Source organism: Gouania willdenowi, chromosome 13 (genome assembly GCF_900634775.1).
Source record: "Gouania willdenowi chromosome 13, fGouWil2.1, whole genome shotgun sequence".
Classification (NCBI taxonomy): Eukaryota; Metazoa; Chordata; class Actinopteri; order Blenniiformes; family Gobiesocidae; genus Gouania; species Gouania willdenowi.
Genome location: NC_041056.1, coordinates 34,991,224 through 35,015,466, shown reverse-complemented (window position 1 = coordinate 35,015,466; position 24,243 = coordinate 34,991,224). Strand labels below are relative to the sequence as shown.

The window sequence follows — 24,243 nt, the reverse complement described above, 5'->3', positions numbered from 1 at the left end:
TTAAAAGTGCAACTGATAATGTATTTTGTGCCTTAACAATTGGACTTTCAAAAAAAAAAAAAAACCACTGCCCTGTATTTACGGCAGATATTTGTTTGGACCAGGAGAGGGCGCTGGTAACCCAGTGGTTGGTTGGCATGCAGCTAATCTAGCAGTGAAGAAGAGATGCTATGCTAGCAGACAGAGCTAATAGAAAAATGTGACTCTTACAGATATTCACATAATATTACAGATATTCTTTCTGTGCTAAAGGGGTAAGGAATCATTTATGAACATATTTAAGAGTAGAAGGCGGCCAGAAAGAAAGTAGTTGCAGATTCCGCCCGCCGCCTCAGCGTTTGGACAAATAGGATAAATATGTTTAAAAAAAAGTACTGCGATTCAATTTTCAGAAAATCGATACCAATCGTAATACCTATGAATCGATTTTTAACTGCCTTATGATTAATCGTTACATCTCTAGACGGTACCGATGAACGTTGCTGAAAGCTGGACGTAGAAGGCAGCCTTGGCTCCCCAGGGGAGCAAAATTACAACATCGGGGCCCCCACACTCAACAGCACTGACGAGAACCCTGATATCATCCCTACTTCAGCCATCATTAGGTTGGTTTTATGTTGACTCCTACAGTAGGAGTGATGGTTAGCAGATGGCGCCAAAGATACAAGGTTAATCAGGACCATTTACGGTATTTAAGATGCGTACCAAGTTCCTGTTCTTCCACAATACATTCATGTGTTGTCTTCATCTGTGTATGGGGAACAGAGAAAGCACCATATTTCTGAAGATTTAAGGAAACAACGGGATTTTAAAGACCGGAGTAAAGCTGCTGCTTAGCTTGGCTGAAAGGACAAGCCTTGGCTTTTTATAGTGGTTGGAAACCAAGGTGCAGTTTTAGCTGAATATTGATCCATGAAGCTGAAATAAGACACTTCCAGAGATTAACTCAGAAACATTAGACCTGGGAACCTCTGAAACAGCCAGCTCCAATGCAAAGAAAAGATGTATAGCAAAAAGCATTCTATTCAAAACACCAGATCACAGCAAAAAGAATAAACACAATCGTCTCATTTTGTCTCCGACTGTCAGTAGAATGACGCCACACTGAGAATAGCCCACACATCAGAATCTATGGCTTTGGGATTTAAGTAGGAAGCAGTCTTAAATTGTGACCTTTTTGCTCACAAAAACCAACCGCCTCACAGCTGACATATCTACCCTTATGTAAGAGATAGAATCACTGCTAAAGTCTGAGCTGGCATTAATTAACGTTATGAAAATGGTTTGCATTGTCTGCAGATCAAGGTAGCTGTTTAAAATGCTGACGTTAAAGATAAACAGTTACCAGTCAGTCCAATAGATAAAGGTTGCCGTAAATGGCCAAAATAATGGCCATGAATATAAATACATGTAATTACCATATGACCTCTTACTAGAGAATGTTAGCTTTACTTATTACATGGTCATTGTATCTGTGCTGTTTTCCACTTCAACGTCACCTCTGCTTTCACTGGCTGTCATTTTCTTTGTCCAATTTACTGTGTCGGGTCTTTTTGTACCGAAGCATCCAGACTAAACAATCACACCAATATTCTGTGGCATCATGACTGGACTTTACAACCTCCAATTATGTGCTGTTTGAATGCTAATAGGAAACAATGGCATGTTTTTTTTATTATGCAGCTCATAAAAATTTGACGACCCAGGGTGAACCCTGCACAACAACAACACATGCTAACGAGAGGACCAGTTTACCAGAGCTTTTCAATAAGTCACCAGAAAAAAGAACATGACATTCTGGTTGTGAAATGAAAGAAGCCATTCTGAACCATTTCATTTAGTTTTTTTTTTTTTTAAGATCTTGCCCCAATATGACATGGAATTAAGCACATTTTGGACAATATCACAAATCTACACTATTTTTCTCCTGAGAACAAGTGACTGAATGTCTAACAAGTGTAAAAGACGATTATGTTTTATTCTCTTATTTGTGATGTGGTAACAGAGCTCCAGTGAATAGGCCGAATATTTAGCAGAGTTCACTGAAAATTTGCACAGTTTTCTTTACTTCTACTACTCAACCGAATAAAACATGTTGTCAGGAAGCTTTTTGTTAACTTTGTTACCTCATCTGGCCTAAAAAAACCTTTATCTTCCCAAAGGTTTGTCACGCAACAGATCGTATTAGTTTGTTGGGCGACCAAATTATTAAAGTTTGATTTTCTGTTTTAAATTTAAATATGTTAAAACATTAAAAGGATCCTCCAATGTTTTTACAAGTTTTGCCTAAAATCTTTGAAATGTACTTATTAGAAAATCTATGCCTAACATACTCATTTAATTGCCTTTTAAAAATGGGGATACTTTAAAGTTTAAGCGCCTCTTCCGCCATCTTGAAACCACGTGATTGATGATGTCACATGGCCCCACACCTGTAAACAACCCATTATTTTCTATTGGAGTGAAACATTCAGCCTGGTTTTTACATCATTTAGCAGCTTTATTGGTCAACATGACAATGTGTGCCACTTTTGGTTGCTCTGAAAAAACAGAAACCATTATAATCATGGACCGTTGAATGATTCCCATCCAAAAGGACTTCTATCCTCAGGGTTTGTGTCTTCAACACTCCGTGATTTACTCGCTAACTACAGCCACCAGAGCATCAGCCGTGCACTGTAAAGGTAAAGGTCCCTTAGGTAAGCTCTTCTTCTCTGCTTCATTGTTTACTACAAAACCGCAGAGTTGGAACTGTTGCCCCCTGCAGTCAGTTTTATTTTTCGGGTCACAACAGTTTTAAATTCTCTTGCGGTAAACAAAAGAGGTTTACATCGGCATCTTTAACTTTTCCTGATGAGTTAAAGCAACCAAAAGCAGCACAAGTTGACATTTTGACTGAATAAACTGCTAAATGATCTAAAAAGCAGGCTGAACGCTTCACTCCAATAGGAAACAATGGGATGATTACTGGCAGTGGGGACATGTGACATCATCAATCATGTGATTTTAAGATGGTGGAACACAAGCTCTAAAACTGTAAAGTAATCCCATTTTAAAAAGGAAATAAAATGAATATGGTGCATAATGCATAGATCATCTCATAAGTACATTTCAAAGACTTTAGCTCAAACTTGTTAAAACCGTAAAGGATCCTTTAAGATGCATGTGAATAGGTGAACGCAGCATTTCCATATGTGATCTATTCTCAGTTTACACAAATGCTGATACAAACAAACAGAAAGACACTGATGGAAATCTGCAATTCTAAACTACATGTGTTAAAAACCAAGAAGCATCTGTTGTGAGTCATCGATGGATTAACGACAAAGGCATGAGGGTTCTGTAGAGAACGCTCGATGAGCATGAAGAATCTAAAGTCAGGATCAGCTTTGGAGTTTAAATTTTATAGTATTTTTTTGTTTAGACACTGAAAAATAATTAACTTTTCTTCCACATTTGGCAAAACTGGGTGAATTTCTTAAGGACTTTTCATTTCATTCCAAGGCTGTGTTCTAAATGTCCTACTAACTTATACTAAGTCTGACGTCAAAATGAGTATAATAATAATAATGCATTGGATTTTATATAGCGCTTAATCATAGACACTCACAGCGCTTTACAAAATGAATGCATTATTCATTCACTCCACACTTAGAGGTGGTAAGCTACTATTGTAGCCACAGCGGCCCTGGGGCAGACTGACGAAAGCAAGGCTTCCATAGTGAACCATCAGCCCCTCCGACCACCACCAACACTCACACACACACTACATTCATACTAGGCAATGTGGGTGAAGTGCCTTGCCCAAGGACACAATGACAGATACCACTGAAGCGACTGTCCCCCACTGTGGCCCCTGGAATTCTCAGTGGTCTCCCATCCAATTACTAACCAGGCCTGCTTAGCTTCAGAGATCTAATGGGATCGGGCAATGACAGGCTGGTATGTACTCAACCGTCCCATGATGCATTGCGAGCGGAAGTATATAGTATGTTAGTATATATGTGATTGCAAATCCTGGAGGGCTGCAGTCCTGCAGCTTTAGATATCCTGCCTAAATCTGGTAAATAGAATACATTCCAGCTTTGCAGAAAGGAAGAAATAAAACCAGAGACAGATCCATGTGGTTCCAATTACTCCCCAACATGCCTCCATACCCAGAGCAGCAGATACCTGTCGGAGGGTCTTCAGCATCTCCGTCGCCTCGTCCTGTTTGCCCTGTTTGGCCATCAGCATCATCTCCTGGATCATGCCAATGCGCCGCTGGTACGGAGGAGGCGGTGCACCGCCTCGATTGATCCGGTCCCCTGTCCTCAGCATGAAGGAAGCCAAGATGTCCCCTCGCTCCTTGGAAGGTGTCCGCCTCCAGCTGTGCTGAGGACTGGCCCCTCCAGCATCCTGGCCTTTGGCCTGCTTGGCCCCCATGGTGCTGCTCTAATGAAACCTAGACCATCCCATCCACACATTCATCAATAATCATCTAAAATACTGATGGTGAAGATTAGAGCAGGTGCTCACGAGTCACACCTTTGCTGGATCACGTGGGTTTGAGATGTGAGCATGATGAAAAACACTCAGTAGTACCAGTGTCCACAGGCTCAAAGAAAGCTCCAGAACCATCCACTGATGTGTAGCCTCTCAGCAAGAAGGTTGCTGGTTTGACTCCACCTGGGGCCTGGTGTCTCTGTGTGGAGTTTGCATGTTCTCACAGACCCTGCATTAGTTTGGTTGGATTGTCCACAGTGGGTGAGGCTGATCCGGACTGGTGCTGGCTCAGGTCGGGTCCATGGTGACGGATGCAGTTTGCAGCATTTCTGCACAGTCAGCACTCCTCCAACGGCCCGTGCACAACTTCCCCTGCAGCAGCAGCAGCAACGACGTCTCACTCTGCTCCGTGTTTTGCTTCGTGCAGGACAACGGGCTGCAGCATGGAGGAGGGCATGGCTGTGTTTACGTCTGCTCCCAGTGCTCCCAGTAGTCCAGGCTCTGCCTCGTCCTCACATCAGCCCCTCCACAGCTCACCCTCCTCCCGCAGAAGTTACGTCGGTTGCTGTCAGTCCGGGGCTGTAGCTCTGCGGTGGTGTCCGTGTCGGATGCTGATGATGATGACGATCAGCTGATGACGGACGGGAGCGCGCGGCGCTTGCACGAGTCCTCCCAGGAGGCGCGAAAGGCTGAAGGGCGGAGAGCGCGCGACGCGTCCCGCCTTGTTTACGGTTTTTTTTTTTTTTTTTTTTTAATGAAGTCAAACCAGTACAAACTCATATTCTACATTAAAAAAAACACTACACATTACACTGTGAGCTGTGTTATATGATGACTCATCAAAACACATATTATTAGATCTCTAAAAGACATATTGGGACAAACAAAAAGTGAGCTGGAAGATTTTATGAAGACTTAAAAAGTAAAATAAATGAATAAATACATTTTTTTAATTATTATTACTAGGGGATATTTTTTCAAAATATCTTTCTTCTAATCTTTGAAGCAGGCAGTAATTATCTTTTTAATTTAAATGTTTTGAGCTTCTGGATGTAATTAATTAATTTTCTAAAAAATTTAAAACTAAAAACAACAAACTAGGGTTGGGAGATACATCAAGATATTAAGATATATAAAATTTTCTATTTGGGCGATGTAGAAAATGTCGAAACCCCTAAACAAGCCACACTACACAACTCACTCACACGTGCTGTCCTTTATAGCAGAAAAAGACAAAAGTGCCACATATTGTGCAGCAGCAAATTTATCCCAGAATTATATTTCTGGTCAGACTTTATTTGAATTAATATTAGCAAGATTTATATCATATAGTGCCATTTTGAGAGAAAAACATTCACCCAGCCCTACATTAATTAGCTACTGTCTTATTTGCTAAACTGGAATATTATGTCTATATCTGCAGCTGAAATGATTTCATTATTTGGGTCACAGCTTGTGTGAATAAAAGGCTGATGGTGAATGTCAAAGACCAATGAGTTCAGAATCACTGAGTTAAACAACACCTCATTCATTCATTGTCCTGAAACAAATTAAGGGGTGAATGTAACGTGTACTAAACTGAAAAGTGGGGGACATTTGAGGTTTCACCAATTGTTGAAGAACTCCTGCACAGACCAGAGCGAGTGCTGCCAATACTTTAAGAGAAGTTATAACCCTATGACTTCTGTTTACAGGCCTGAGGGTATGAATCAGTGACATTTCTCTTGTTTTAAGTTAACTTTTGCCAAGTTGTTAGCTGTTGTAGGGGCTCAGTTTCCACTTAAATAAAGATGAAAGATGTCTCTGATAAAAAACAAAACAAAAAAACTTTGCCTGGCAATGGTACGCAACATTTTAAGCCCTGGTCATCAAAACTAACACGAGCAACTGGTGGCATGCCCCAAAACAAACACACATAAAGTGACTCAAAACACACAAAATGAATGACAGAAAAATACTGTACACAAAATTATTCTAAAAAATAGCACGCAATATGACAGAAAAACAAACAAAATGATTGTAAAACATAAAAAATAACACATAAAACGACAGAAAAATACACAAAATGATTCTAAAAATCAAAAAATGTTTCCAAAACACACACGCACACGCACGCGCACACGCACGCGCACACGCACACACGCACACACGCACACACGCACACACACACACACACACACACACACACACACACACACACACCAGACATACAACAAAAACACATAAAATAACAAAAAGTCACACAAGGACAAAAATATACAAATCGTTTGGTGTTTGTGTTTTGTGTGTTCACATTGCTCAGTATTCTAAATGCTGACATTATGGTTGATGATGTGGCCCTTGGGAATCAGACTATCATATTTTTGTGGCCCTCAGTGTGAAGAAAGTTGTGCATCGTTGCCTTAAAACATGTCTTATAAAGCTAATAAAGGATTTTTGATACGCTTTAGAGCAGATAGGAAGGTTCACGTCCTGCAGGCCTGTTTGTTATCTGTCACTATTGTTGTGATCTACTTGTGATCCAAAGCCAGACAGAAACTTGGCAAGTTAGAAAACACAAAATGGCCAGTGTGAAAATATGGACAGGCTGTGAAAACAAGCAGACAGATTTACAGCTGAAATAAAGACTTAAGATGACTCACAAAAACCTTCCACTAAAGTCATGGTGCCATACATCACAATCAGAATGTGGGATGTCTGCTAAAAACCTAGAACATCTTTAACTGAAGGGACGCATTGCTCATCTAAAGTGAGCACAACAGTGACCCCTGGTGGTACTTAGTCTTCTGCACCTAAGAACAATAAGATCTAGTATTGCTTATGGTTCTTTATGGACAGAAGCTGTGCCTAGAGTTCACCTTTCAATGATCACCAACGTTAAATACAGCTCTAATAGATAACTGGAACACTTTCACCCTTTATGAATATTAATTAACCTTTCAACTCTTGGTTGCATGAAGTAGGACTACATTTATTTATTTAAAAAACTTTACATTACACATTTTAATGCAAAGTGGTCCAAAAGACCACAAACACCACTGTAGACCTGCTGTTTAGAGCTTCAGACCCTTTAGTCTATAGCAGTGTTCATTTTAACACCAACTTTTGATGGCAGTGGCTATCCGCACATATATGTGTCAACATACCGACATTCTACCCGTACGTAGCGCCCCTCATTGGCCAGTTTAGGTAACATGATAGGTCACGTGACTAAAACGCTACGTACTTGTACTTCTGTTTGTTATTAAATACGTAGATTTTTAAAGCTCGTTACGGACATGTTGCGTATTTATGAATTGTTGTATTCATACACAGTGCACTCATTGACCAGTACTATTGTTTGCTATTATTACGTAGATTCCTAAACTATGTTACAGACTAACTAACTAACCCAAACCCAAACTCTAATCCTAAACTACGATACGGACTAACCCTAACCCTAAACTAAGTTACGGACTTACTAACCTAACCCTAAACTACGTTACGGACTAACCCTAACCCTAAACTAAGTTACGGACTTACTAACCATAACCCTAAACTACGTTACAAAATAACTAACCCTCACTCTAAAGGCAGTGGCTATCTCCACGTAGACTTATCAATATACCGACATTCTAAACATACGTAGCGCCCCTCATTGGCCAGTTTAGGTAAAGTGATAGGTCACATGACTAAGACGCTACGTACTTGTACTTCTGTTTGCTATTAATACGTAGATTTTTAAAGCGCGTTACGGACATGCTACATATTTATGAATTGTTGCAGTCATACACAGTGCACCTATTGACCAGTACTACTGTTTGCTATTATTACGTAGATTCCTAAACTGTTACCGACTAACTAACCCAAACTCGAACTCTAATCCTAAAGTACGTTACGGACTAACTAACCCTAACCCCTAACCCTAAACTAAGTTACGGACTTACTAACCGTAACCCTAAACTAAGTTATGGATTTACTAACCTTAACCCTAAACTAAGTTACGGAATAACTAACCCTAAACTACGTAACGGAATAACTAACCCTAACCCTAAACTACGTAACGGAATAACTAACCCTAACCCTAAACTAAGTTATGGATTTACTAACCTTAACCCTAAACTACGTTACGGAATATCTAACCCTAACCCTAAACTACATTACGGAATAACTAACCCTAAACTACGTTATGGAATAACTAACCCTAAACTACGTTACGGAATAACTAACCCTAACCCTAAAGGCAGTGACTATCCGCACATAGACGTATCAATATACCGACATTCTATCGTACGTAGTGCCCCTCATTAGTCAGTTTAGGTAACGTGATAGGTCACGTCTACGTACAACTAGCCACTTCAAATTTTGAATTAGAGTCATAGTATCTTGACTTAAATGCAACTAAGCTTTAGACACAATTTAGTCATCAGAACTTTCAGTTATAGTCACCTAAATGACATTAAGATTTTGGTCGACTAAATCTGTTAGAGATATAATCAACTAAACAAAACACGTTAGAGCACTTTTATAAATTATTCAATAACTGTTGATCAACCTGATATTGGATGGTATTGTTTGCAAACACACTGACAAATTTGATGTAATCAACATGTAAGACCACATGATTGAGAGTTCTGATTTAATTTTTTCATATGACAAAAATGTAGTTTAGTTTTTATTAGTTGATGAAAATATCAAGATTTTTGAGTTTTCATTTATGTGTGTTAGTGTGTGTGTATATATATATATATATTTGCCATAGTCTTGTTATTGTCACTTAAAGTTTTGTTAACTAAATTAAAACTGTATTCCAGTCATTACAATAATTTCCCTCAAAAGTCATGATTTCTCAATTTTTCCTGTTTCTAACACGTTTATAGGACTTTTCCTTTAATGCCAACATACCCACAGGAATAATTAAACAGTGATTGATCATTAATGGTTGACAAATGTTTAAAATAAAAATATACATATTTGAATTAATCCTTTTTTTTCTCTGTCACATGAAAATAAACAGTTTGTCTCCTCAACTGACATTAAAGGCCTGTCAGATTCCTCTCTATAGATGAACTATTAAACTGAACGGTTTGGGAAGCAGGATCAATGCAGAGAAATAAATACTGTAGTATTTTATAAAACTAAAACCAAGTCCTTTTTTTCACCGAGGTAAGGAGATTCTTCAGAAGCATGGTTTAAATTTGAATTCTAAAGGCACTCAGAGGTTTTTCAAAAGGTATATTTATTCATTTTTTTTTATTACATCTTTATTTACATTAGAATTCCAACCATGGCAGTTGGATTGAATTATGATAGTATTTTGTCCATATTTAATGTGAGAAACTCAAATGATTCACAGCCTTAGAGAGAGACCCTGGTGTGTCTACATAAAGTAAAGCACAGAGAATGGTTGGTATTTTATCACACCAGTTTACAGTTCTACCACTCAGCTGAGTTTAAACAGTCTTTAGTGAATACGGTTCCTCCTTTGTCTCAAAACTAAAAGAAACCAGGCAACTTTGAAAAGAAGCATCCCTATAAAACAATAAACAAAAAAACAGCTTATATGTGGCACAGATTTAATAATTATTTTGGGTTGAATATGAGAATTAATTGGAATTAATTTAGATTTATTTACCTGACGCTAACGGAAGAGCAAACTTCACCAATTCAAAAAAAGAATGCAGTGAAGCAGGGAACCTGAACATTTTAAGCTTTCATTAACGCCCCACTGAAGTCCTTTTTTCTGTCCAGTAGAAAAAAAAAAACTAATTAAAAACACACGACTGTGCGCCCATTGAACAAACTGGTATTGTCCTGCAGAAGTTTTGATAAGAATCTGGATTCTTATCAAAACTTCTGTTAAAAACTGTAGAAAAGACTAACATTTTGCACAGATTGGAAGATTATATTTTAATAATGATATTTAAGTTTGGCTTTGAGTAGAAAACATGACTGAGACTGGTTTTCCCGGCTCAGGCATCATTAAGGTCACCTTTCTCAGTAGCTCTGAGGTCCTACTTTTCATTACGTTTTGCATGACCAAGTTAAAAATGAACCAAAAGCAGAAATGAGAAGTTAAAAAGGAAGACACGCCACGCAGGACCTGGTTGATTATAGCACACCTGAGGCTTTGGCTTTAAACGCTCTGTATGTGAACCTGGAGCTCTGCACTAAATGCATTTAACTAAAATAAATATACACACAGCCAGGTGACTGATTTTAATCCTGCTTGTCACAACATGATCAGCTGACCTCAGGCACCTACTGAGCATGTGTGAAGGTGCACAGGACTGCTGATTGAAACTCTATGAGCTCACACCAACTGTGGCGTGAACTCTGGCTGAAGTGGAAGGTGTGGATTATAAAGAGAACACTGTAGTTTTTTTCCTCTGCCAAACCAAAGCCATGCTAGCGCTAGCGTGGCGTTCCCTCTGAGGGCGGAGCTGTTGTTACAGAGTCCACAGCAGCAGTACAAAGATGGACTCCAGGGTGAAATAGAAAACTTAAAACGTGTAGCCAGCAGGAGGCGCTTTGTCGTCTTTGTTGCTCTCCAGAGAGAAAGGAGGAATGCGAACGTCAAAGTGTGAGCCGTCAGTCCTTTCAATACGAAACGTCCCCCTGAAGGTTAGGAAATAAGAAACAACGTCAATGTTACCTCAACCACAGGATTTCAACACCCTAAATTGCCAATAGAATTCACTCATCTCCACTGTAAACACTCTCAGGAAAGTTTAGTGAATTGCATTATGGGATATGGAGTCCTGTAGACTTTTGCATAGAAGTGTTTTTACTTCATTCTTAACATGATTTCTTAGCCCTCATTGATCAACCGTTCATACGTTTAGATCCGACTGTACCACATGCGTTTGACCATATTCGCAAAAGCTTCGATATTTATCAATTCTGACGTGATCGTACGCTACGATCAGATCTCGCGTCAGGTCTGACCTCGTGTACACAAACCTGAGTGTGTGGATTTGTGCTGCAGCACAGCAAAATCTGATAAAGTATAAAACAAATCTCAGCTGTCATTGAAGCATAAGCAGACACACATTCAGAACAGATCTAAACGTTTATTAAAGGTCTCATATCTATGTATGATATTTACCAGACTGTTAGCCTCTGAAAAGTCACTTTCTGAGCAAATCTACAACAGGCTGATTTGCGGCCAACTTATGCATATTTATGAGTGGGCGTGTCTATAGACGGGACACTGACTTCCTCTTCCCCGCACGGTGACGTAGGACCAGAGGACGGCCCTCCCTCCTCCCACCCACTCCGTAGCCGAGCTCATGCTGCTTTATAAACACAAGACAGCGTGGGGGCAGGGCGTTCGCCGGTACATACGTAGACTGTAGAAAATACATACATAGCACTGCGCGAAGGACGCTGACATTCTCACCTTCGTGGGCGTGTCTGTTTACATGTCAATCACAGCAGAGAGCTTCCTGGAGGCGCGGCTTCTCCAGCTCAGTGCCGCGTCAAATTCATCATCAAAGTGGGAACGTGTCATCAAATTGGAGCGAGGTGTTTGGACTCGCCCTACAGTAAGAAAGGAGCAAATCACCCTCTAACTAACGATTGAGGGAATCAATGAAAAATTTACTTTGGGCATGTGTGTGAAGCCCTAATAGCACTTTATCATGTTTAAAGCACAGAAAAGTCCATTTAGCTTAACATTTGCCCTTTAAAACAAATTGAACAAAATTTATTTTAAAAAGCCCACGTTATGATTGATAACACTTTTTTGGTTTTCCTTTCACAAAATACTGTATAACCCCGCTGGTAAACTCCCACACACACACACACACCTCTTTTAGCATTAGCTCTTTTAGCATGTCCCGTGTCCCAGGGGCTGGAGGTCTTCCGTCTTTCCCCGTTAACGGAGCCTCCGTCCTGCGTTGCTGGTGTTTCCTGCTTAAAGTATGGTGCTAACCCAAATCTCATGACATGTCCAGTTTTGTCCTTGCCACAGGTGAAAGTCAGTAATGTCCGAATCCGGAATGGAAACATCAACTTAAAAATATCAAAAATGCCTTAGTTTGAGTTGAATGAGCGGTGATTCACTGAGGTGTTGAGACACCAGAAAACTTCTACATACAACGTTGGCGTTTCGCCCATAGCCACCCTTATGTCTGTTTTAGCACCAGAACATTCACTGTAATGTAATGTTGAACCCATACGCGCGCGGTCCCGAGGCAATCTATCTCCGAGTACGCAACAGAGTCAAAGCTTGAATACCAATAAAATTTAACACCTCATGAAATCGCGATTAAGACTTTTTAAGGGTCTTAATTTTCCCTCAATTGATTATCAACTTTTAATACTTTTTAAGTCTGGAATCTGCAGGCCTTGGTGGTATCAACACCTGTATTTAATGATCTGGATGGGCTAGTAAAACACCTCTAGTATCTAATAAGATATGAATATGGTATAAAGCTGCAGTAATGTGTCAGTAAACTCACCACATGTGACCACTGGGGGCTTGTAGAGACACATGGCTGCTGTATTGAAAGGCTGGCTGCTCTTTAGACAACACTGGCTCCTGTTGGACAGAACACACATTACAGTGAGTCAAAGTCATCCTGTATCATTTACAAACAGCTGAACATTCATTTATAATGGCGGCATGTTTACAGTGTTGGTTTAGTGATGAACAATATGATCGGAACATTATAACTAACTGATAATATACGAGGAATCGCTTCTTTGATCAACTCATCTATGTAGACGCCTCATTGCCAGTGGAGAGGCGGGACTAAGCACTGCCATCTTGCGTGTGTGCAACAGCCTGCAGTAGTATTTGAGATCATTGAGTACCTCTTACCTCCATTGATTTATAAAGTAGAATTATTCACTGAATTTACACATTTCCAAACCGTTTGATTTTTTTTCCTCATATGTAGTTACAACAAAGAATGATTAGTTCTTGTAAAAAATGCCACTTTTACCTCTCAAATACAAAATGTAAGTAAAAAGTAGGTGTTGTGAGTAAAAAATGCTGCAACTATACTGTTTTGTTTAAAAAAATTAGTAATCCATAAATATGTGTTTTAAGAACGTAAGTTTAGGTGTTTCTCTTATTCAGCACAAGGAATTAATACTGTTACATTATTTTCAGTTTTGTCTTATTTCTATTAGCCAGCAGGTCAACATAATAAAGACTAATGAAAAAGTACATCTGTTAATTCTACAACAGAAAATAGTGATAATTGCAGAGATAGATGATCTCTGCAATTAGATTTTGGGGATAAAATATGTCCGCTATCGGCCAATATGTTGTAAAATATCTGCCAACAATCCAATATCGTGCATCCCTCATGTTAGTGCAGTGGTTTTGAATCTAAACGAAGGAACTGTTCCCTGAAAGCTTTATCAGTTCATGTTTATACACAATTTATTTGGTTACAAATCTAAGCCTGGGGTGATTTTTTGCTTTGCTCAAAATGCTTTTAGTTTTAATGAATTCATAATTACACTTAAAATTGTCATTGTAATTAACCTTTTAATAAACAAGTTCATCATTGACATGTATTTGGTAGAACACGTTTTTAGTGTGTGTTTTGACCTCTGCTGAACCCCTGGGGTTGTATTGAACCTTTGTGTTAGTGGTACACAATTTACACATAAGAACATCAGAAGAAAGGATTCTAAAGGACTTCTTAATGATGAATAAATATGTATAGGTGACCCTATATGAAACCAACATGGCTAAATGAGTTTGGTCTCTCACCCTGCCAACGACGCCTCGTCCTCGAACCGTCTCCAGCGTTCCTGACAGACTAAAGATCCTCCAGTGTCGCTCCCTGAGCTGCACCACTTCATTGCCCATGTTCTCCAGACGAATACAGTAGCGCCACTGGAGACACACCAACATGTTTTCACGTCACACTTTGTCTCATATCTGGACCAGATTTGATTACTTTCAACTCACCCAATAAACGTGGGAGTTCTGGGCCTCCTAAGACCATGAAGAAAATGTTTAGAAAATAGAATGAAAAAAAATATGAGTTTCAGTTGAGTAACAGAATTAAAATTGAAATCATCAACTCTGTAATATGAAAGATTAAGGTACCCTCATTCCCATGTAGAAAGGGATGACAGTGACACGGATGTTCTCGGTCGTCTCTCTGTGGACGTCTGACAGCTCTAACCAGGGGTGGTTCTTCTCCTGCCACGCCTTCAAAGTGTCTCTGGTTGTGAACGGTGGAGCTGCAAGAGGCAGAAAAGGAACAAAAACACTGAAACTCATGGGGAGGAAAACACAAATATAGTTTTATTCACACATCAATCATAAAGTAGTAAAAGACTGAAAATGTCACTCAAAAGTTGGTTTTTAACTCCACTATTAAGATTCTACGCATCAGTCTAGAGCTGGGCAATATATCGAGATTCACTATATATTGAGTTTTCTATTTTGGGGGGAAAATTACAATATCGCCTATATAGGGTTCCTAAACTTTCAGTCTAATTAAATTCGAGACTAAGACTAATTAATGCCATTTGAAATAAGGATGCACCGAATATTCGGTGCCCGAATATATTCGGCGGAATATTGCAAAAAAAAAAAGCCACATTCGACCTTTGGTTTTGTGAGTTAAAAACAAGGCTGAATAATAGCGTGTGACGCAATCAAACAACGTGCAGTGATTTTGAGTCGGAAGTGTGTGCGCGTCACCGCGTAAAAGTTGGAAACCGTCCAATTCCACAAAAGAGTCCGTTGTTTGCGCTTTAAGCCACAAATCCATAAACATCCCCATCGTTTCCTCCTTACACTACACCGGGTCTCGCTGCAGAAACTGGTGTAGCATTAGCATGGAGTGCTAACAGCTGATGTGTGTAAACAATGGGTCCGTGGCTCCAAGCAGTGACTCCCAACACGATCGGCAGCAGAAAAAGTACTGCAGTTTGGGTGTCCAGTAGTGTAGTTTGTATTTACATATATGGCAATAAAGTATATTATGTATTCTATATTAAACCACAGTGTTTGTTTTAGCTGTAAGATAGTTGGAGAGGGAGGAGCTCACAGTCTAGGAGGAATAACAAAGGAGGGAGGAAACAGAACTTTTTTAACTTTCTCCCTCTGAATGAGGCTAAATGGATGTATATGACTGTAGCAAAACCATTAGAAACCTTTAATGCACTTTAGATTTTTTATTTTAAATGCATGTTTTGTTTTATTTGAAGGGCTAATATAAATGAAAAACTTTATGATTTTTTTTATAAAGCAAACTCTAACCCTATGGAATTTTTTTAACCCCTAATTGTGTTTACTGTGAAGTTCGACTTAAATTTAAGATCAAATGGCAAAAAAAAGTCTCAAAAAGTCTTGAATTTAATTTGACTGAAGCTGTAGGAACCCAAAAATCAATCTATATATTTTCCTGTGCAACATGCATTTCACAGCATGCCTGTCAATAGAAAAGTTTCTTTCAAAATAAGACAAGTCCAATATGAAATATTAAGTATTTATTTATTTTTGGCCAGCTGTCCGCGACCTACCCAGTACAGGTCCGCGACCCACCAGTTGAGAAACGCAGGTATACAGTATAGCATCATTTTGAGAAAAATATATTGAGATATGAATTTTGGTCCATATCGCCCAGACTTAGCGTAGAAGTGCTTTTACTTCGTTCTTAACCTGATTTCTTGTGTTTGCCCCAAAAAAGTCGACCAAAGTAACTTCCCAAACACATTTCTGGTGTTTTCACTGAAAGTTGTAGCAAAACTATGGCTGAAGAGAGATCAGAATGTGACAGAAATTGATTGCCTCACAGTGAGATGAAATCACAGGGAACAAACTAGAACAAAAATGGCACTAAGCCAATCACTGTCCTCCTGGTCTGGCAAAGAATACAAAGCTTGAAACTTTTCCAACAATGTCAGTGTTTATACAAAGACGGTGTTTAAAGTGGAAATCTAAACAAACTTTTGAGCTGCAATTTCAGCTTTTTACCTTTTTTTTTTTTAAATCAGAATCAAAACATAATCTCCAGCAGTTTTAAAAGAATCTACTGCTTGACATGAAATAATTTAGGAATTATAGATTAACATTACGTGTAGATATTGAAAATGAATAAAGTACTGAGAAAAACCTGAGTGGTTTGAATAGAGAACGGTAGTAAAAAGCCTGACTGCATGGATTAAAGGACTTACCTTTAGAAGGGTTGAACATGAGGAAGCGTTCAAACAGTTCGTGCTGGATGGGGATCTGCTCTGTGGAGTTATAGGGTAAGATGTCCTCATGGCTCACATAGTCCAGCCCTGTGGAGGAAACAAGGACAAAGACACATTAAAAGCATTGAATAGGTTACTGTAGGTGCAGGCACAATAACCTCATCAGAACAGTAACAGTTCATGTTCATTTGATTTGCTTGTCTTAAAGCTTTCTTTTATTTTTCTTTTGATCAAACATAAAACATACCTGGGATGGCGTACAGGGCTCTGCTGTCGTCATGGTTAGCCAGAAACGTTACAGCCTCAGTCTGGGACCTCTGAGACTGTCAAACACAGCAAACACTGATTCAACCATATATATATATATATATATATATATATAGTCATCAAAAGTCTGCAGCGTCACTAGACACAGATCTCCAAACTTCATGTGATCCTCAGCTTAGCTCCAGAGCTAATAAAGCTGCAGAGGATGGACTGTCAACACATTAAATCCTATGATTTAATAAAGAGATGTCACCCAAGTTCACATACGTGTGAGTGAATACTTTTTCATTTGTGTATGTCAACCAACATCTAAAGTTACTGAACAGCATGTGAGCAGTATTATATACTGAACAAAAACATGAACACACCTCTTATGTTTTTGCTCCCATTTTTCATCTAGAAAAAATATCTAAAACAGTTTTTATACACAAAAGATCCATTTCTCATAAATACTGTTCACAAATGTGCCCAAATCTGTGTTAGTGAGCACTTCTCATTTACAGAGATGATCCATCCCACCTCACTGGTGTGGCATATCAAGATGCTGATTAGACAGCATGATTATTGCACACTAACACAGATTTAGACAGATTTGTGAACAATATTTGTGAGAAATTGGTCTTGTGTGTATATGGAAAATGTTTTAGATCTTAATTTCTGGGGGCCTCATTTATAAAAGTGTGCCTAGGTAAGCACATTTCAGCTGGTGTACGCTAAAAACCAGGAAGAGAAACTCTCAGACTTATAAACGAAGGCGCACACTCGTCCCACGCCTGTTTCCATTTTAAATCACAATCAACTCGAAAGCTTTCGCACGTGAGGAAACAACTGGCTCCGCCCATACGGTGCCTATAAAAGGTCAGGTAAACACCATAATCAATATTCACAAATACAAATTTCACAGTCGACCAAGGGGGAAAACAAACAAATTAAACTAATTTAACTCAATGCAAGGTGGTGTTATTAATTGTTGAGGTGGACACACGCAGGAAAGCGTAATTTGGTGATGGTGCGCTTTACGAATGATAGAAAAGCAGATTGTGTTGCGTTGCCTCAGAGCGTCAGACTGTAACTGAGGTGAAAAGAAATGGTCAGAAATAAAAGTGGAGGAGAAAATGTGTATCACCCTCCATAGGAAGAACGTCTGTTCAACAGGGTGAACCGGAGCTCAGACAAAAAGCTGGAGGATCACTGAGGAACCTCTCTGTGTTGTAATGGAGGTGGAGGGGACACAGATGCACTATATGTGCCAGAAGTATGGGATTAAATCGTCCTGCCTACAGGTGTTGCTGGTCTCTGAAGATCCGCTCCCTCTGGACATCCCCGTGCTCCTCGTCCTCCAGCAGTGCCAGATAAGCAACTGTCCGTCTTTATGCATTGTGAGTGCGTTCCTTTTTATAACAGCTACAGGCGTTGCAGCCAATTGATCAGCAGTTTTCTGCAATGATGTGATTTCAATTACAATTATTATTAATATACAACTGTATTTGTAAGCGCGTGCACGTCACTCACTCCCTGGGGTGTCAGTATATTTTTTTTCCTCCTTCGTTTTTGCAAATATATCCTTCATATATAATATGTGTTGTGAAATGTGCAATGTTCGATTAAGTCACAGAAAATATCAATTTCACAGAGCTGTTATTAATTTCATCCTTCTCCTGTTGGGGTCGGAGTTCCCCGTTTCTCATGATTTTGTGCGTACGGCAGGGTCAGAGCTGCTGTGGAGGTGCCCACATTATCTCACCAAGGTTGTTTTTTATAAATCCCAAACGTTGCTTACAGGTGGCGTAAGCTTTCTTTTTCACGTACGCAGCGTTTATAAATGAGACCTCTGCTCATGAAAAATGGGAGCAAAAACAAAAGTGTGGCGTTTATGTTTTTGTTCCGCATATACATCAACATCTATATACATGCATCAAGTACGTGACAAGAGGTGGACACATGCACAACTTGCCCTGACATTTAGTGTGAACACCATTTACTTAACTCATTGGCTGCCAGCCATTTTCAGAACAGATACCCCCCTGACTGCCAGCCATTTAGAACATTTTGACTGATCTTTGAGAACCCACAGAATATTTAGACTATGTAAAATCTGAATCCAGATTCGGAAAGAATAGACTCCACTTTCTTTTGTTTTTGTTTCTAGCTTGTTTTGATCTTCCGTAATCAGCACTTGAATACAGGCAAGTTTCACACAAAATGTCAGTTTCTGAACAAAAAGCTGAGAAAACAGTTTTTTTGTGAATAAACCTGTCAGTGACTTTGAGGCCATTTTTTTGCTTTAGTGACACCTCAAACATCTGAACATTGGTTTCCTTCTATAAAACAACAAAAACAACACAGACCAGGCTTTTGATGGCAAAATTATTATCATTTTGCTATCTTGGTCAGATTTTTATGGTGCCCTTATAGTATGTTGGCCTCCCCCCTCCCACCCACGAACGCAACTTCCTCCTCCTCCCAGACATGCTCAGTCGCACCATTCAGCCCAGGTTGTTGATCGTCTTATCTCACAATCGCGACACTTTTAGGACCACACATGCTCTGCTCGAGTGTGCGCTGCTGTGAGCTTCACCCGCTTCTCTCGTAGCGCTATTTTCTCCCCATCAACTCTTTTCCTCGCTCTCTGCCCTCTGTCCATAGCAGCTAATCTCTCATCCAAAGTTGCAGTGCTGCCACCTACATGGCACCAGTTGGTCACTACATTATAGTACAAGGCTGATATTAATGGGAGACCTCCATCAGTGTCTCCTAGCAACCCCTGTTGAAAAATAATTGACGTACATGTACGTCAATGGCAGTGAACGATTGGATTTGAAATGCCGTATATACATACGTCAATGGGAGTCAGTGAGTTAATGATGACTTAAACAAATACCTAGTACTCAATGTTAAAGAATCAGAAGATTTGAATGACGCACCAACTATACCTAATACACAAAATCCAGAAGGTTCACCTGGAATTAAAATGTGACAAAATGCTGAAGCCATTGTTCTTAATGCTGACTTACTATGTGAGGGCAGTCCCTGGTGTCGATAAGGACTTGGTAGTAGGTGTGAGTCTTTCCTTTCACCTCCTTGGAACCATGAGCTCCTGGGGGATCCGGTTTGCTGTAGGGCAGAACCACCACACACTCACTGGCCACGTTGGGAGCTTTAATTCCTCTTTAATTCAGAATAAAAGTTAAATCCTCTTTAAACTGACCTTGTAAACACTTAATTCCAAATGCAAATGTAATTCCGAATTAAAGTTAAATCCGAATTAGGTGGATGGTTTATTCCAATTTAAATTTTGAGTTAATTAATTTCTCTGTCTTGTAAAAGTGTAATTCTGCTTTAAGTTAATTCTGGTTGTTCTGCACATGCTCAGCCAGTCGCGATGATGCGCAGTGATGACATAATCCAAGATGTCGGCCTGGACTGGAGCCGAGACCATTTATTTAATAAGAGCCTTAAAGACATGGATATAATGAAAAAAGTGGATGAATGGAACAATAAACATGAAAACATTCACACAGACATCAACAAACAGAGCAGACTTCAACGGACGGCAGAAACGAAAACCCGGAGACGGAGTAAATGCATTCCTGTACTGCATGCACAGGCTGTAATATCACCATGTTTATCATTGTACCAGTTGTTAGAGCTACTATCTTTACCAGGGAGCAAATATTTATTGTTGGTTATTGTTTTACGGAGTTTTACTGGGATTTATTTACTTTTAGTAGATTAGTTCCTATCTCCTCAGTGGACCAAAGTGAAACAGTATGTTATTGTCGAGCTGCTGCTTTAAAACTACAATAAAAATAAAAGTGAAAATAGTTCTTATTATGTGGTCTTCTATGTATTATTATGTGACTTAAAATGAATGCATGTTTGTAACACATTCGTTAGTTTTCATTGGGAATACATTTTGTTTATATTGTATCGTGAGTACTCTGTATTGTGAGCCCTATATATCGCATTTCACATCGTATAGTGAGAGAACTATTGTTACACCCCTACTATTAAGCATGCTTGATACGAATTAAGGAATCTTAATAGTCAATAAAGTCATCTAAACAGAGAAAGATGATGAAACAGACACAAAACAAAATAGTACAAAATGGCAGAGAACAGTGTAAAGAAATGGGTGAACAGAATTGGGAATGTTTAGAAATGGAAAACTAGAGCCCCTACAAAAGTAGACACAAGTGCAGGGGCGTGTTTATGTGTGTGAGGGTTCACCTGTCTGACATGGGAGGGGTGACGTCTCGGTCATAGAGTCTGGCATGCCAAGGAAACAACACAATCCCTCTGTAGCCAAACACACTGTGGAGGAAGAGCTGACGGCACAGAGACAAGATGAAAACATAAATAAGCAGGAGATTATACAATAGAGCATGTTTTTAACAGCACAAGTTAGATGGGATTACAGTCACTGGACAAGATCACACTATTGTGATCCATCTCAACTTGAATATGGATAAACATCCGTTTATTTACGTCCATAATATACTCAGTATTAGGAAAGTATTATGAAATATGTCATTTCAACACATTTTCAGGACATCCCACACACACTGTAATCTAAAAGAAAATTTTGAGATTTTTCCCAATTGTTCCGTGATTATTCAACAGGCACACTGCACATTTTTAGTGGGATCGGATGAATACTTTTTGAGATATGACTAATTTAGGGGATATGTGTAAATTTTATCTCAATTTTCAGCTTCCAATACCTCAGGAACTACACCACATAGGAAACTGAAATTTGGTAAAATATTACAGCTCCATCTACTCTCTCAGAATACACAAAAATATCTGCTATACGTCCTATGTGGTGGTCATTCCAGCCGGTCAAAATTGGGTAAAAAAACTTAGCATATTCAGTAAACAACATATTCAGTAAACAACTTAGCATATGACTCAGCTCCCTGTAGATTGATCAGCTTTGAGCTATGAACATAGACTGTTCACATCACTAATGATTAGTCACATACCTGCATTGGTTATAGAATGACCATCTCTTAAAATCCAAAAAAAAAAATACCTTTTTTTTTTTTTTTACTGTTTTCATTGGGCCATAACTGCATATGGAATGTAAGAAAAATCTGATCTCTGTTTTAATTTATAGTATAAAGATTACCCTTTCTTAGGATATGAAACTATTTTTCTAAATGCGACTTCTTCATTTTTATTTTGGACCCCAACTTTGAGTTATTTCACCACTCGTGACAAACATGAAGCCCCCGTCCTTTGATAGGCGTGTGTGAACACTTACCTGTCCTGTTTCGTATTTGCCATGCTGCTTCACGGCCTCAAATACTCCCACAGTTTCCAAAATCTTCCCCTCAGGCCTGTTCCTGCCAAACACAGGCAACACCGTTACGCGCCCAACCACATGATGTGAGCAACAAAACATTACAAAGAAGGCATAATAAATAATATCACACAGGGGTTAACACAAACTGCATATACAGTAAAAAACAAGAAGTTTCAACAGGAAATCCTTAAGTTGTGTACAAAAGAGTTTCAGGGATTTTCCCTCCTATAAAATCATTGTGAGGCACTTCTATAGGAAGGAAAATCCTCCACATCTAATCCCAATCACAAGTTTGACACGATTCAATAAAACACCTCCACTTGTCAGATGTTAATAATCCACAGGACCTAATCTCCAAGTATTCACACACACGCGCACACACACACACACGACAGCTGGTCACTTCGAATAAATAACACGCATACTTCAGCTCTCCCTGCAAAGCTAATCTGCACAACAGAGAGATAAAGAGTGGAGATTAATGGGGTGGATATAAAGAGTGAATAATATTACATAGTTATGATTATTAAGGCTTGCATGTAGAAAAACAATCACTCTGTGATGGGCTGGTAGAAAAGTAAATATGCTTGAAAAATATTATATTAAGAGGATCAATCATAGCTCTGCGATGTTGGACAATAAATATTGGTTGTATTTTCACTGTACAACCTGCCAAAAATCATCTTTGCCAGATATTGGCAAATGGCACTTTAAAGAAGGGGCCGGATTCCTGAGCCTTTTAGATGTCTCCCTGCTCCAACACACCTGAATAAACTCAATGCATCGTTATCATGCTTCTGCAGAGCATATGTAGTTTGGAGCTTTACGTTTTGTTTTGCAGTTTTGTTACTTTTCTGATTGGCGCTACAATGTCTATGGAGTTTTGTTATCAGCGTCTCAAATATTTCACGGAAACACACATGGTATTTATTTATTTGATGCACGTGCACGAAGGAGATGGATGTAGACATTTATCAATTTTTGTATCATTTTGTGAGGTTGTTGGTGAGAAACTGCAGTACTTGAGAAAATTGGAGAGTTCTTTCTCGGAGTGTACCGAAAGAAATGTTTCATTCCTGATACGATCGTGATATTGCAGCCTTGTGTGAAGGTCAATATTGACCCAATATCAGCATGAATCATACATACCTTTATTACTTACTGTCATGGGGAATGTTTGAAAAGGTTTGATTAAGTGATATTACTCAAACAGAAAACAATAATCGGCAACAGTAAGTGAAAACTAACCTCAATGAATCCATTAAAAACTATATGTATGACTTTGGAGATTTTAGATGCATATATTCCGATACAAATTTTTTGGTGCTAATATCGGAACAATATCCATCTCAATATTGTTGATCTCTCTATACTTAAACGCACAGGAACATTTCTAGCCTCTGCAAATTTCACAGTATAGTTTAAATAAATTGGTGAATTTGTAAATCTTCATTATTCGGTTATTACCCCAACAACAAAATGTAAAATCTTTGTCACTTCCCAGGCCAAATTGGATGATTTAAGGACCGGATTTGGCCCACGGGCCTTGAGTTTGACAAAAATCTTCGGTTTATGAGGACGAATAGTACTCAGATTAAAGCCATACGTTGACAAAGGACAACTAGGCTTTATTCAGGACTGCATCCTCTTTTGGTCATGGTCCAGGTTTCAGCGCAACTCTCTGGGCTAAAGTGTAGCTAGCCTGTTAGCTTAGACAGGAGGACACTGGCTGTGTCTCTTACCGTGACGACATCAACCTCCTGGGCTGAACCACGTTGGGAAGCCCACAGGCTCTGCATTGTAGCCGTGGTCTAAACGCGTCCAAAATGCAGCTGGTATCAGCGACGCTCAGTATTCTGTGAGCTGGAGGTCGACTGTATTTACTGACACTGCTCAACAAGCCGCGGCGTAGCGCAGCGGCCGCCATGTTTTCCAGGCCTGACGCTGTCCCTCCCCCCCTCACCCCTAAAAAACTTTATTTAAAAACGTGAAAAACAAAACTGGTTAACTTTACCAAAATATGGATA

At 39.2% G+C, this 24,243-nt stretch overlaps 2 protein-coding genes across 4 annotated transcripts in view; both read right to left on the bottom strand.

Moving 5' to 3' along the window:
- lrrc75a (leucine rich repeat containing 75A) overlaps positions 1 to 5,127 on the bottom strand; it is an 80,938-nt gene extending 75,811 nt beyond the window's left edge. Inside the window, exons 1-2 of one of the 2 annotated variants that reach the window (XM_028464429.1) lie at positions 4,528 to 5,127; positions 4,174 to 4,444 (exon numbers count right to left, since the gene is read on the bottom strand). In XM_028464429.1, the coding sequence (XP_028320230.1) occupies positions 4,174 to 4,425 (252 nt within the window). In that variant the 5' untranslated portion in view covers positions 4,426 to 4,444; positions 4,528 to 5,127. Of the gene's footprint in view, positions 1 to 4,173 lie in introns of both variants that reach the window. The other variant, XM_028464428.1, reaches the window with a different exon arrangement.
- A 4,557-nt stretch (positions 5,128 to 9,684) lies between these two features.
- poldip2 (polymerase (DNA-directed), delta interacting protein 2) lies at positions 9,685 to 24,165 on the bottom strand. 2 transcript variants are annotated; one of them, XM_028464431.1, is made up of 11 exons: positions 23,959 to 24,165; positions 22,175 to 22,256; positions 21,139 to 21,236; positions 19,923 to 20,022; positions 16,889 to 16,964; positions 16,621 to 16,728; positions 14,540 to 14,676; positions 14,399 to 14,425; positions 14,198 to 14,323; positions 12,930 to 13,009; positions 9,685 to 11,082 (listed from the first exon to the last, which is right to left on the bottom strand). In XM_028464431.1, the coding sequence occupies exons 1-11, from the start codon at positions 24,141 to 24,143 to the stop codon at positions 10,968 to 10,970; spliced, it is 1,134 nt and encodes a 377-aa protein (XP_028320232.1). In that variant the 5' UTR covers positions 24,144 to 24,165; the 3' UTR covers positions 9,685 to 10,967. The 2 variants fall into 2 exon arrangements, with proteins under 2 accessions (XP_028320232.1, XP_028320233.1); XM_028464432.1 differs by having other exon boundaries at positions 22,175 to 22,250.
- Between the last annotated feature and the right edge of the window lie 78 nt (positions 24,166 to 24,243).

Coding starts and splice junctions, on each gene's coding strand:
- poldip2 (XM_028464431.1), bottom strand. CDS start 24,143: ATGGCGGCCGCTGCGCTACGCCGCGGCTTGTTGAGCAGTGTCAGTAAA. Junction 16,965..19,922: donor CCAGGGACTGCCCTCACATA/GTAAGTCAGCAT, acceptor TGTGTTTGACAG/TCTCAGAGGTCCCAGACTGA. Junction 14,426..14,539: donor CTTTCTACATGGGAATGAGG/GTACCTTAATCT, acceptor TCATGGTCTTAG/GAGGCCCAGAACTCCCACGT.